Below are 15,492 nucleotides of genomic sequence, written 5' to 3'. Positions count from 1 at the left end.
TTTTTCAGAAGTACTTTGGTAGACTTTTCTTTCAAGGGATCTTAGATGGACTTGAACCTCCATTATTTCTTCCTCTCCAACTCTTACCCTGCCCCTAGTTTTTTGTGGTTTGGGTGTAAGTTTACAGATAAATTAGTTTTCCACTCAATAGTGTATACACAATTTATTTGGAATAGTATTTACTATTCCATCAATGTAGCAAATCTGTTCTTACTTCCTCCTAGGTTCCTGGTTCCCATTATTCCCTTTCTGCCACTTCCTGCCTTCTGAGCTTTGCTTTTGAACAAGGAATGCTCACATTATAAGCTGTCACTTAATTGCATGTTCATCCCAGGAGGTAGATTCAGTTCTAGGTTTGAAGGCATCAAAGGGCCACAGTCTCAGAGATTCCATAAAATTGATGTGTGGTCCACCAAGGTGCAATACTAAAGGCGTACAACAGAATAGAAAGGGGAGGAGAACAACGAAGTCCTCAGTGAATACCAAAAATAGACTGGTGCCAGTGCACGGCACGCCGTCAGACTCGAGAGAAAACGCTCCTAAGGGTCAGCAAACAGACCTTGCACTATTTATAGGCTTTTCTTTTTTTTGGTCCTTGTTTGTTGTTTTGTTTTCTTTTGTTGCTTTGCTTTGCTCTGTCTTATTTTTTGTGCATATCATTATCTCTTCGGGTCTATCTAGAAAAGAGAGGCGGGATAAACAATCTGGAGGAGAAAACACCAGGACCAATGGTTCTGCAGGGATATGGGAGTGGGGGTGGGCAGGGGAAAGGAAGCGGGTATTAAGAAACCCAGGGACAAGGGATCAACAAGTGGTCTAAAATCGATGGCAAGGAGGGTATAGGAGGCCTGGTAGGGATTGCTCAAGGGCAATGTAATCAAGAGAAATTACTGAAACCCAAATGATGGCTGAGCATGATAGTGGGACAAGAGGAAAGTGAAAGGAAATAGAGAAAAGAACTAGGAGACAAAGGGCATTTATAGAGGTCTAAATGTAGACATGCACATATGTAAATGTATTTATATATGATAATGGGGAAATAGATCTATGTGCACATATTTATAGGTCTAGTATTAAGATAGCAGATGGACACTGAGTCTCCACTCAGGCACTCCCTCAATGCAAGGACACTTTGTTCTATTAACCTGGCATTCCATGATGCCCACCTTCCCAACATCATCACTGAAGACAAATGAATGCATAAGCAAATGTGGTGAATAAAGCTGATGGTGCCCAGCTATCAAAAGATATAGTGTCTGGGGTCTTAAAGGCTTGAAGGTAAGCAAGCAGCCATCTAGCTCAGAAGCAATAAAACCCACATGGAAGAAGCACACCAGCCTTTGTGTTCACGAGGTGTCAGTACGATCAGGAATCAGGCATCAAAGAACAAAAACTCATGTCATTGTGAATGAGGAGCAGTGCAGAGTGGAGGCTCAAAACCCATTTGTTGACAAGTGGACATCCTCTTAGAAGGGTCACAAGGAAGAGATGAGTCAGTCAGGGTGCGATATAGTACCAATGAAACATACAACTTTCCCCTAGTTCTTTAATGCTTCCTCCCCCCACTATCATGATCCCAATTCTACCTAACAAATCTAGCTAGAACAGAGGATGTACACTGGTACAGATAAGAGCTAGAAGCACAGGGAGACCAGGACAGATAAATCCCTCAGGACCAATAATGAGAGTAGCGATACCAGAAGGGTAAGGGAAAGGTGGAGGGAGAAAGGGGAACCAATCACAATTATCTAAATATAATCCCCTCCCTCGTTGATGGACAATAGAAAAGCAGGTGAAGAGAGACATCGGTCAGTGTAAGAAATGAAAAAAAATTATAAATTATCAAGGGTTCATGAGGGAGGGAGGTAGGGTAGGAAAGGGAGGGAGGGGAAAATGAAGAGCTTATACCAAGGGCTCAAGTAGAAAGGAAATATTTTTAAAATGATGATGGGGCAACAAATGTACAAATGTGCTTGACATGATGGATGGGTGGATGGAGTGTGATAAGAGTTTTATAAGCCCCTAATAAAATGATTTAGAAAAAAAAAGATTGGTGCCGTCTTTTTAAAGATTTAAAAATTTTGTTCTACATTTTCATCCCATACTATCCAGGATCTTTAACAGAGTCATTAGTAATTCTTCTAGTTTCATGAGGATAAAGGCTATAATTCATGTTTATCATTAGTGCTTTGGACTAATTGTTTCCTTGAGTCTTTGATTTTTTTTCACTCTTTTCTCTTGAGAGGAAGAAACCATTAGTAGTATCATAGATGGCCACTCTCTAGCTTTTAAGATCCCAGTTACTGCTCACTACAGTAGGATATAGAACCCTTTCTTTGTGGGCTATGTTATGAAAATTGATTTTTGCTGTCTCCTGAGACTGTGGTCCTAAACTCCCAAACCCTCAAGCCCAGTAAATCATTCCCACAAGTTTAATATGTGGAACTAACAATAGTTCCACATGACTCAATAGCTACAAAGGTCTCATCAATTTGTCCTGTTTGCTCTACTGTATACATAGATATTTTTATAGCACATATAAATACATATGTAAACATATTCTCTGCTAAATCCATAAATATGGTCATGAGCATAGTACCATCAAACATTTTTTTTGTCATTTGTGCCAGTATGCCTGGGTTCCTTTATTTTAAAAAAATCCCATATTTAAGGAGTTCGGCACTAAGAGGTAAGCTACTTTAAACAAATTTTTTATTCAAAGTAGACACCAGAAATTCCTCAGGCCTTCTGGCCTTTTCTATATAAATCATTTTAATTGTTCCAAATCATTACATCAGCAAAATTTTGTCTACGACTCTCTTGTGAACCACAAAGGAAATGCTGAATTACCCAGTGGGGTAGTCAGTTTGTCGGACTTCCCCGCTGAAATTAGGACCTGGTTTTGAAGTTTGAGAACAGCTAGAGAGTCATGAGCCCGAGCGCCTCTTGGTGCATCTGGTGGACCTCATGTGTGAATGAGGTAGAGCGTTAGAGGGTACTCCAAATGAGAGACACCAGGATTGGTACTGAAGCCCATGAAGACCCAAGTTCAAGTGTGCAGTACCCTACCTGGATGACAATCCTGGGTGCCCACAATCCTCAGCACTGTCATGGTCTTGGGAAATTTCAATGACGGCATTCTAAAGCACAGAACTGTCTGAGGCAACGTTGTCCTGTTCTAAAGGAAGTACTGACAGAAATGAATTTTTCTCCTCTATTTCCTTCATTGCTTTCCTTCTTCCCTCCCTTCTTCCCTTCTGGCAATGGATGTGCAGCATCCAAAGAGAGAATGTGTTGGAAAAGTCACGCGTTCTTCCTGAAATTCGTCCCAGTCAATGTAAGTGGCTGTATTGAGAGGATTTTCTTAAAGAGTGTGGTGATTAAACTTCCTGTTAAGAAGTAATAGGCACATGGTTGTCTTCAGAGGTGAGCTTCATTGGTAATTTGACTCTTGGCCACTTACCCACTGACTAAGTCGGGTAAGACTGGTCAGTTACCAACCTAATCTCCTTGATGAGACCTCTCCTTTAATCTTGCACATGCACTCCCACTCCTAACATCCTCCTATCAGTGGTCTCATGTTATCATCCCTACATGCTATTTTTGAAAGTTTTGAAAGATCATTAATTTCAATATCTATTTCCATGTCTTTGTTTAGAAAATTCGCATGAAGTTGGCAAACTGAAGCAAATAGTTGATGAATAAACTCATAGCGCTAATTTTGTGGTTGTTCTCTCTTGCTTGTGCTGTTCCTCTCATTATCCTTTACTTCTTCCCAAAAGGCCACATTTGTTGTACATATGATGATGTCCAGGAGTCCTGGTTGCATAGTGCTTATTCATTGCAGTGCTAGATGCAAGGTCAGCAGTTCGAAACCACCAGCATCTTTGAGGGAGAAAAATGGGACTTTCTACTCCCATAGAGTCACAGTCTCAGAAACTCGCAGGGGCAGCCCGCAGGGTCGCTATCAGTCTGCATCAACTCGGTGGCAGTGAATTTGGCGTTGATTTATGATGACGCCAAGGCATATTTATGTGCAATGTGTAACGGACCTTGCTTACGGGCATAAGGGAAACAAGAGCTTTAAATGCCAAATAATCATCATGTGCAAGAGGAAAATGTCTTATTAATAGTGGCTCACGTGATTGAATTAGGTCAGTGAGTGAACGTAGAAGATGATCCAATCCTGATGCAAAGAAACCCCATAGCAAATATATTAGGGACGTGTTTGAAATACTGGTTAGATTGGGAGTTTATTTTCCTCTGATAAATTGAAATAAAGTGTGAGAAAAATCCTGGTAAAACAGAAGATTAGGTAACATCTTGGCAGAGCAAGGATAGCCTTTTCCTATTATTTTACCTTCCTCTCTTAGGTCCAGGTGGACTTCTGTCCTGGAAACTATACTGATTGGCTAAAATGTACCCTAAATTGGCTCTTGACCTTAGCCACCTGATAGTCCTGGGTGGCATTCATAACACCTGGATTATCGTCTTGCCTAAGGCTCAGCTCCTCTACATCTGGTTCAAACAGGTATTGCTATATGAATCAGGTTATTGTTCAAACCTTCCCAATACCTGTGATTATATAATTTAAAGGCCCTTGCTTTATTTGATTTATAGGGTTTTAAGTGTTAGCTTGATTAAACAGTGAATTTCTAAAGGATAACTTTTGGAATAATCTTGTACCTCACACCCTCTCTTTACTCCTTTATATTCCATAGAATATAAGATTCACAACAGATTCTTAGAGAATACATTTTGACTTCCCTTTACATGAACCTATCCTAGCTTACTTGTTTTGTGTTTTTCTTCTAGTTCTCCATCCTTGTTCTTTCCCCCCAACCAATACTTTATTGCCAGTACTGAGGCCACTGAGCAATGCTAAGCATTACCATCTCTCTGATCAAATGAAGGTACCAGTTCCTGACTGCACCCATCCCATACCTCTTATTTTTAAAGGGTAAATTCCCTATAAAAGCCTGAGAAATAATTTCTTTAGTGATACAAAAATTAAATTTTATAGGTTTGTATGGTGCTAAATATTTTTTATGTCGAATCTACTCTTTGATAATTCAAAAAATACAGCCATATAGGAAAAATATATATAATAAAATATTCATTTTCCTTCAAATGGTTTGTGTTGTGTGTTAACCCTTCATACTCAGAGAAAAGTTTGGCTGTGCCCGTAACAGTGGGGATTAAAAACTAGCAACCTATCAGCTACTAGCTAAGTTGATTTGAATCTTCCCAGGTGTCATCTCAGGAGTGCAGACTAGACTTCTGAGCTGCTGGGCTGTGCCAGTCAGTTATGGCCAACACTTTGTACTATGCCTTTGGTCTCCCTGGATCAAGATCCTTAACTTTAGCCACATCACTGACTTGGAGTGTCTGCTCAACCACCTGGCAGAAGTGACACCAGCTCTGGAATACCTCAGCCTTCTGGGTAATGTGGCATGCCCCAATGAGCTGGTCAGCTTGGAAAAGGATGAAGAAGACTACAAGAGATATAGGTTAGTATCTATGGGCTTGAGTGTGATGGGAGAATGGAAAAATATATTTTGGGTGGTTGATATTGTAATGTATGATTGACATGCTGTGACTGTGATATTGACATGCTTAGTCAATGTCAGTAGACTTCCTAGAAAGGGTTAAGCTTTCTTTACCTTTTAGTAAACTCATGCTCTCCTTTGGTGAAGGCACAGTAGATAAGGAAGATGAACACCTGTCTAAGGCAGAGGTTGATTTTTTAAAAATTTTAGGTAAAGTCCAGATTATAAATATGGACTCTATGGACCATAGAGGTAACCATTAAAATTTTAAAGAGAATGGACATGTGTTCCAATAATATCTTATTTAACAATAAATCTGTTGTAGGATAGATTTTACTTATGGGATTGTGGTGCAACTTGACATAACTTTTCTAGCCATAGTCTTTGTACCACCAAATGGCTGTGTCAGACCAGGCAAATAAGGTGTACACAAATCAAATAAAGGTATTGGTCAATTTGATATCCCACTGGGTTTAAGATGTTCCATCTAAGAATAAGAAGTGGAGGTTTTCATTACAATCAAGAAAGAAGGGCCAAGAATGGAGCATATTCTTTGGATCTTGAGATCCCTGAATATTAGGCTGCTTTGATCCAAGAGACAGAGAGTTATGACACCAGAGGAGAGGCAGAAGATCAACAACTGCTGAGATAGAGGAAACAAGAGCATGAGACAGAATAGTGGGCTTCATACAGATCAAATAAAGCTTAGTGCCTTCATGTAGGATTGTGGGGTGAGAATTTAATCAAAGTAGCTAAGTTTGCTGACCCATAGAACTGGACCTGAGTACCTCCAAAATGAGGCTTATGGTGGAGTGGACATTGGACAGTTGGGCATTTATCAGCAGTGCTGAAGGAGCTTTGTAACACTGCCAAAACACAACAGGCGCCTACAGGTTGTGTGGCTAGAAGCTTGGACTCAAAGAGAAGCATCATTTTGACTATGGCTTAAAAGTGGTAATCCTGGTTGGAAGAACTATATCCTGAATTTCTAATGTTGAATAGTAACTTGTTCATATTTCCTTAAAACCCCATACTTATAAGTATTGTCTGTGAGTTCTTTGTGGCAACTGAAATGAAGGCCTATAAAATATATAATAAGATCCATAATGAATGCATTACTCAGAACAATCAATCATAGGAGATGAAAATGACAGACTTCACACCAAAACAAGTTCAAAAGAGAGGAAGAGGCAGCAAAGAAAGGACAAATGAAAATTGGAGAATACAGGGAGGAACAGGGAAGAATGCAGTTACACTGAGGGGGGGGGGATCAAAACGAATGCTAGGAAACAAAATCTGTATAAATTGTGGAATGTAAAAGTAATCTGTTCTGTAAACTGTCACCCAAGCCACAATGAAATGGTCAAAATAATAAATAAATAAATCAAAAGCTTAGGGAACCTTCTTGATCTTGCACATCTTACTGAACTTAGTTTCTCTCCCTCATTTTTAATTTTGTAGTCTTTCTTTTTTTGATTTTTTACTAATGTTTTAATGATCTTTTATGTACATTGACTTCTTTCATTGTAATATAACCTTTCATGAACACTGCTCACCTAAACAATGTGGGAAGGTGAAAGAGTGGAAGAGATTAAAGGACAGGGAAGAAATTCAGGGAAGGTAGGGCATCCAGAAACTAGATTTGGGAGAACTAGAGGGAAGCAGGATAATAGTGATAATTTATTGTACTGAGCATCATACTTAAATATATGAATTCATAGAAAATAATAGGGTTATAAAAGCAAACAATAAGCTATATTGAGTAATACACTAGGAAGACAAAAATATCAATACTCACTCCCATTGAGTCAATTCCAATTCATAGTGAGAACTTTAGAACAGGCTCACACTGAGAGAATCCAAGGCTGTAATTGTTTAGGGAAGTAGAAAGTCTCATCTTTCTCTCATGGAGCAGCTGGTGGTTGTGCACCGAAAATTTTGTGGCTAGAAGCCTCACATATAACGCCTATGCCACCAGTGTTCCTTATTATTGAATTTTACAGATGAAAAATATGTATACACAGGGTCAACATGGCTGACTGATCACACAAAGAGTGACTCCTTCTCCAAGAATCAGGATAAAGACATGAAAGAAGAGAGTGGTGTGCAAGAAGTCTGTAGAACAACCTACAGATTAGTGACTAAAGTCCCCCGAGGTCCAGGGACCCCCAAAGAAAAACACCATGACTTATTGTAATCAAACTCAGCAACATCAGAGATACGGAAAAAATTCTCAAAGCTGTCAGAGAAAAGAGAACAGTCACATACAAAGGGGCAGGAATTAGAATAAGCTCAATTTTTCAGCCGAAATCAATACAAGCAAGAAGAAAAAGCAGTGATATGTGTGAAATTTGAAGGAAAGAAATCAGCAACCAAGAATCTTGCATCCAAAAAATTATCACTCAAATATGAATGAAATATAAAAGTATTCTCACACCAGAAGAAATCAAAGAAATGCCCACCACTAAAAACATGCAAATTGCAATCCCATGAGCAAAAAAGCAGCACACCGCTTCAGACCAACATACAAGACAATTCTTCACAAAAGTCAACACACTTTAAAAAGTATTTAAAAAACAACACAGAAATATAGGAAGAACAAAGAAACTACCCCCTCCCGCCACACACACACACACACACATACAAAAAAATTAAATGAGCAATAAACCCACATATTAAAATAATTTTGCTGATTGCTAATGGTCTAAATAGACAAGTAAAGAGACAGAGAGTAGCAAGCTGGATAGAAAACACCACCCATCAATATGCTGCTTACAAGAAACAATCTTCAGATATAAAGACAAAAACAGACTAAAAGTTAAAGGATGGTTAAAAAATATTAAGCAAAGGACAACCAAAGAAAAGTAGTTATGGAAATAGAAATCTCTGAAAAATAGATATCAAGGCTAATAACCTAATGAAAGACAAGAATGGTCACTACATGATGATTAAAACAATAACAACCCAAGAAGACATAATCATAATAAACATATATATACCCAATGAAAAATTTATAAATATATAAATCAAATCCTCACCAAATTAAAGAGAAACCAAACAGCTCAACAACAATAATGGGAGACATCATTACATCACTCTCAGAGACAGACAGATCATCAGGAAAGAAAAGCAATAAAGAAAACAGGTAGACACAAGAAACTTGGCCTCCTAGACACATATAGCACACTCCATCCCAAAACAACAGAGTATACATTTTTCTCCATTGCACATGAAACATTCTCAAGAATAGACCACATGCTAGATTACGAAGCAAGCATTAGCAAACTTAAAAAATCCTACAACCCTCAGATTACAACACTATAAAACTAGAAGTCAAACTAAAAGGAACAGAAACATGAAGACACAAATATGGAGATTGAACAAGATACTACTTAAAAACCACTCGGTAACAAATCAAATACCCTGTTTCCCCGAAAGTAAGACATCCCCCGAAAATAAGACCTACTCACAGTTTTGCGTCTCACTGAAATATAAGGCATCCCCCGAAAATAAGACCTCCTCCAAAATAAGGCCTCTGAAGCTACCATAACTCTGACTCTGGACCAGATAGGACGTGCGAGGTCTTTTTTAATACAACAATAAACAAATGTGTACCGTATTCTTCTTCATGGAAAAATAAGAAATCCCCTGAAAATAAGGCCTAGCTCATACAAAATACATGCCACAGGATTGCAATAGGTTTATTTCTGAGCTTTCTGGTAGCCAAAGAAAGAGCCTGTAACAATGAAAATCTTAAGATTTAGGGGAAAAAAGCAAAAAATAAACACATGACGATGTCCAGAACATTAGATTCTGTATGTGCTGGTCTTGGTCTTCATCCTGTGGGTATAACTTTTAATAGCTACTTTAATTGCATAACCATTCACTCCAACACTCACATTGCTTTGCTGCATGGCCGATTTGTTTCTCTGTATTCATATTCTAGAAGAACTATTTGAAGAGTGCATTCTAACCCTTTTGAGCACACATGATATTAGTATATATGCCATATATGAATTCCATTAAAAACCAGAGTAAAAGTTAGATATTTAGAGTGAATGCAGGGTGGAAGGGAAAGCACTTTCAAAATGAACTGAGAGAAAGCTGAAACCAAGAGTCAATGCTTATTAAACTGGGCACAGGATCTGCCTGGCACAAAGCTATCCAATGATCAGGTGAGCTAGACAAACGGGGGCATGGCCAAGAAGAGAGAGGCAAAGCAAGACAGACACAAACGCTGTCAACCACAGTATAAGAGGCTGGCTGCCAGTCGCAGGATTAAAAAGTCACAAAGGCTCAAAACATTTCACGTAAATTGGAAGCAAAAATTAATATGAGACACTGTCATATTTTCAGAGAAACAGGGGGAGAGATGAAATCTAAACTCTCTCAAAATGAACAAGAGTGTCAACACAATATACCTAAAACCTTTGAGACACAGGAAAAGCAGAGGTCAAATTATAACAATCAATACACATGTGAAAAAAGAGAAATCTAAAAACTCATCAAAACACTGTCAACAACTGGAACAAAGACAACAACATAAATGCCCAACAAGAGAAGAAAATAAATCATAAGGATAAAAGCAGGGAAAAAAACAAAAATTCAACAAGACAAGAAATTGGTTCTTTAAAAGGATTCAAAAAATTGGCAGACTGCTGGCAAACCTAAGAAAGGAAAAGAAAGAAAAGTTGCAAATACATAGGGTAAGAGACGAAAAGAGCAACATTATAACTGATCCAAATGAATAAAACGAATAATACACTACTGTGAAAGACAATACTCAAATAAGTTTGACAATATAGAAGAAATGGGCAAATACCTAGAAATATACCATCCAAACAAAGACAACAGCTAGAGCTCCATAACAAAAGAAGAAACAGAAAGGGTCATCAAGAAACTTCTAGTCAACACATCCTGGCCCACCAAGCCCTGAGGACAATTCTGGCTCAGAGCAGCCAATGAACAGAGAGGACCATAGGACCAGCCCCACCATGAGACACAACGTTCTTAATTGGCCCATAGCACTACCGGGGGAAAACATGAGAGGCACAGTGCAGGAATTGTGTCCCATCTGACCCCACCACACAGTGGGGAAACACTAATGGTGTGCAACAGAGGAGCAAAGTGAGCAAAGGAATGAAGTCCCTGAGGAATACCAAAAATAGACTTTGGGGCCAGGGCATGGTACCCCATCAGACTTGACTGGAAAACACTTATAAAGACCAACAGGGAGACCAGGAAATATTTATAAACTTTTTTTTTTGCTGTTGGTTTTGATATTTTGTTTTCTATTGTTGTTATGATTTGTTTTGCCTTGTTTTGTGCTTATTAGTGTCTCTGTATGTCTATCTAGATAAGATAGGGGGAATAAGAAATCCAGAGAAGAAAACAACGGAACCAACTGTAACAAGGGACATGGGAGAAGGGGAGGAGGGGGAAACAAACCCAGGGACAAGGGAACAACAAGCGATCTAAAATCTATGGCGAGGCTGCCTGGTGGGGCTTGCTCAAGGACAATGTAGCTGAAAGGAACTACCTGAATGAAGACTGAATATGATAGTGGGACAAGAGGAAAGTAAAAGGAAATATAGGAGCGAACTAGGAGGCAAAGGGTATTTATAGAGGTCTAAATATAGGCATGTACTTATGTAAATACATTTATATATTACAGCAGGAAAATATATCTATGTACATATATTTATTTTTTAAGTACTTAGAAAGCAGACAGACATTGGGTCTCCACTCAAGTGCTCCCTCAATGCCAGACCATTTTGTTCTAATAACCTGGCATTCTGTGATGCTCACCTTCTCTGAAAGAATTACTGAAGACAAAATGGGTGCATAAGCAAAGAAGAAAGATGATGGTGCCCAGCTATCCAAAGCTATAGCATCTGGGGTCTTAAAGACTTGAAGGTAAACAAGCAACCAACTAGCTGAGAAGCAACAGCTCTCATGAAAGAAACACACCAGCCTGTGTGATATTGAGGGGTCAATGGAATTAGGTATCAGGCATCGAAGACCCAAAACAAACAATCATATCAATGTAAATAAGGGGAAGGACGGAGTGGAGACCCAAAGCCCATCTGTTGACAATTGGACATCCCCTTACAGAAGGGTCACAGGGAAGAGATGAGCCACCCAGGGTGCAGTATAACACCACCAAAACACACGACTTTCCTCTAATTCTTTAATGCTTCTATTTCCACTCTCCCACCCCACCCCACCCCCCACACACTCACATACTATTGTGACCCCAATTCTACCTCACCGATCTGGCTAGATCAGAGCACGTACCCTGGTACAGATATGAGCTTGCAACACAGGCAATCCAGGACACATAAATGCCTCCGAATCAATGAGTGTAGCGATACCAGAAGGGGAGAATGGGGGAACTGATCATAATGATCTACATATAACCCCCTCCCAGGGGGACAGACAACAGAAAAGTGGGTGAAGGGAGACAGTAGTCAGTGTAAGACATGAAAAAAATAATAATTTATAAATTATCAAGGGCCCATGAGGGAGGGAAATGATCTGATACCAAGGGCTCAAGTAGAAAGAAAATATTTTGAAAATGATGATGGCAACAAATGTACAAATGTGCTTGATATAATTGATGTATGCATGGATTGTGATAAGAGTTGTAAGCGCCCCCAATAAAATGATTTTTTAAAAGAAGAAACTTCTAACCGTGAAAAAGTTTAGGACCAAATAGCTTCACAGGAGAATTCTACCTTTTATTTATTGGAGACCTGTCACCAATACTACACAAATTATTCCAGAAAGTAAAAAATGATAACAAACTCTTAAAACTCATTCTAGGAAGTGATCATAGCCCTGATACCAAAACCAGGCACAGAATCCACAAAGACAGAAATCTACAGATCAATATCCCTCATGAGCACAGACCCCAAAATACTCAAAAATTTGTGGGAAATAGAATCCAATCCAATACTATATCAAAAAAATAATTCACCATGACAGTGGGATTCATACCAGGGATACAAGGATGGTTCAACATTAGAAAAACAATCAATGTAATCCACCACATATAAACAAGGCAATGAACAAGCATGACACGATCATATGAATAGATGTAGCAAAGGTATTTGATAATATCTAACACCCGTTTCTGATAAAAAGCATTCAACAAAATAGGAATGGAAAAGAAATTCCTCAACATGATAAAGACCATATAGAAAAACCAACAGCCAACAATGAGGAACAGCTCAATGGGGAAAAAGTGGAAATATTTTTCATGAAAACAGGAACCACACAAGGATGCCTCTTATCACCACTCTCATTCAATTTTACATTGGAAGTCTTAGCCAGAGCCACCAGACAACAAAAAGAAATCTCAAAAGAAGATGCTTGATGACAATTTAGTAAAGTATCAGGCTACAAGATTATCCAAATCAATTGGATTCCTGTATACCAGTGAACAGAGCTCAAAAAAGACATGATGAAAACAATACCATTTACGATAACTACGCAGAAGATGAAATACTTAGGTCAGGAATAAACCTAAGCAAAGAACCAAAGAATCGGCACAAAGAAAACTACAGAACACTATCACCAGAAACAAACAAGAGACCTACCTAAATGGAAGACTATTTCGTGTCATGTTCAGACATAACATTGTGAAAATGTCAATACTACCTAAAGCAATAGATAGATGCACTCCTAATCCACACCCCAGTTTCATTCTTTAAAGAATTGGAAAAGCTAATTACCGTATTTGTATGGAGAGGGAAGAGACCAAGGATAAGCAAATAACTTCATAAAAAGAAGAATCAGATAGGAGGCCCCACACTACTTGAATTCAAACCCTACTACCCACCATAATCAAAATATCCTGGGACTGGAACAGCGACAGACATATAAACCACGGAAACAGAACAGAAAACCCAGAAGGAAAAGCAGCTACCTCCAGGCAACTTATCTTTGATAAAGGACCAAAAAACTATCCAATGGGATATGGACAGCTTTTTCAACAAACTGGGACATTGGGAGCCGACAATCCATTCACAAGGTCCACACATGGAGTAAGCCACCAGTGAGCCACAGACCCGGGAAGTAAATAGTCTTGCAGTTATGCAAAGTGTGACATTGGTTTCTGTTTGTTTTGCTTTCCTGTATTTTGTTTTCTATGTTTTTCTCTATATGAATTCAGGATAGGTAGACCTATGGAGACAGTGTCTGTATTGATGGCTTCTTGAGGAATATGGCAGGGAAGCTTCAGGGGAGGTGGGAGACTGATGACAATGAATACAGGAAGGAGGCAAATATTTTAAGATTGATTGAGAGATGACTGTACAGCTCTTAGAAATATGATTAAACTAATGAAATGTATGATATGTTAAATAATCCAAAAAACTGTTTAAAGAATAAACGCAATAAATATTTCATTTAAAGTAATAAAAGGGAAAAAAGCGGGCTAGAGTGGGCAGTATTTGGTTTTGTTTTACATAGTGTTGCTATGGGTCAGAACCAAGTTGGCAGTACCTAACAACAACACTTATGAACATATATTTATTTATTGTGTGAAAATATACTTAGATATTTATATATGTGTATATATGTCTTTATATACAAATATAAGTTAAAAAAGTATTGCTGCAAATCATAGAAAATTTTATTAGACAAGCATCGTACTGCGAAGCCATTGTTTTACACTGGTGAAGGGAGTGTTTCATATTTCCAATTAATCACACTACGTCTCTTTGCTGAAGGTAAACATGATGTCTTGAAACGCTTTTGATGAAGGTTAAAAACAACGATCTTCAGAATGGATTGTAACTCACTGTAAAAAAACCCAAAATTCTCACAAGTAGACCAATGGGCAAAATCATGAAATATAGAGAAAAGATCAAGTTCTTAAAGATTTCATTTTATTTCAGTTACAATTTACTTAGAATTGTTCATTAACGTTCAAGAAATCAAGAGACGTGTTGCATTGAGAAAATCTGCTGCCAAGGCCTCTTGAAAGGACTAAATAGCAAAAATATTACTTTGAGGATTAAGATGTGCCTGATCCAAGTCAATATTTTCAGTTGCCTTATATACATGTGAAAGCTGAACAATGAATAAGGAAAAGTGATGCATTTGAATCATGGTGTTGGTGAAAAATATTAAAAGAACCATGAAGTTCCAGGACAACTATCTGTCTTGGAGCAACTCTTTAGAAGCGGGAAGAGCGAGACTTTGTCTCTTGTACGTTGGAGATGTTATTAAGAGAGATCCGTCCCTGGAAAGGGGCACCAGGCTTGGTTAAGTCAGTGAAAAAGAGGAAGATCCTCAAGGAGATAAGTGGACACAATGGCTGTGACAATGGTCCCAGGCATGAAAATACAAGACTAGCACAGACCTGGGTAGCATTTCATTTCCTCAAACCCAGTGCTTCTAGGAGTTGAACCTCACTCAGTGACACCTAGTAAGCCTTCTCTCACAAAGTCTGAGCCCTGTGGTTTACACCGTCACCATAATAGTTTTTAGCATCCTTAAGGGACTCAAATCTTGTTCCTTGTAAATGTTCTTTGAATTTGGGGAACAGAAAGCAGTCTGAGAGGGAAGTATCAGGGACGCAGGGTGCATGAAGTAGGTTTCCCAGTGAGTAATTCTTGCTAATCTTTGAGATGAGCAGATACATTGTTAGGATAGAAAAAACATTCTTCAGCAGAAATTTCCTGTGGTTTCCTCACCAGTACAGTTTTCAAATTTCTTAAAAATCCTGTATACTAAGCCCCTACAATCATCCTATGTTGTTTGAGGGGGAAAAAAAAAATCTATGAAGATTAAACATTTGGAATCCCACAAAAGTTACTGTAGTCTTCTGAGTTGACATTTCTGCTTTGAATTTACCCCACCAGATCCCCCTCAGAAGCTATTCTTTTGCTTAGGCATGCTTTTTCAAAAGTACCCTAATGGATCTAAGAAAAAT

At 38.5% G+C, this 15,492-nt stretch overlaps 1 protein-coding gene across 1 annotated transcript in view; it reads left to right on the top strand.

Annotated features, from left to right (window-relative positions):
* LRMDA (leucine rich melanocyte differentiation associated) overlaps nt 1–15,492 on the top strand; it is a 663,927-nt gene that overhangs the window by 19,433 nt on the left and 629,002 nt on the right. The window contains exon 3 of the mRNA XM_075533425.1: nt 5,371–5,510. Coding sequence (XP_075389540.1) covers nt 5,371–5,510 — 140 coding nt within the window. The remainder of the gene's footprint in view (nt 1–5,370; nt 5,511–15,492) is intronic.

This window comes from Tenrec ecaudatus, chromosome 16 (assembly GCF_050624435.1).
Source record: "Tenrec ecaudatus isolate mTenEca1 chromosome 16, mTenEca1.hap1, whole genome shotgun sequence".
Lineage (NCBI taxonomy): Eukaryota > Metazoa > Chordata > Mammalia > Afrosoricida > Tenrecidae > Tenrec > Tenrec ecaudatus.
This window is presented reverse-complemented; position numbering and strand designations above follow the sequence as displayed.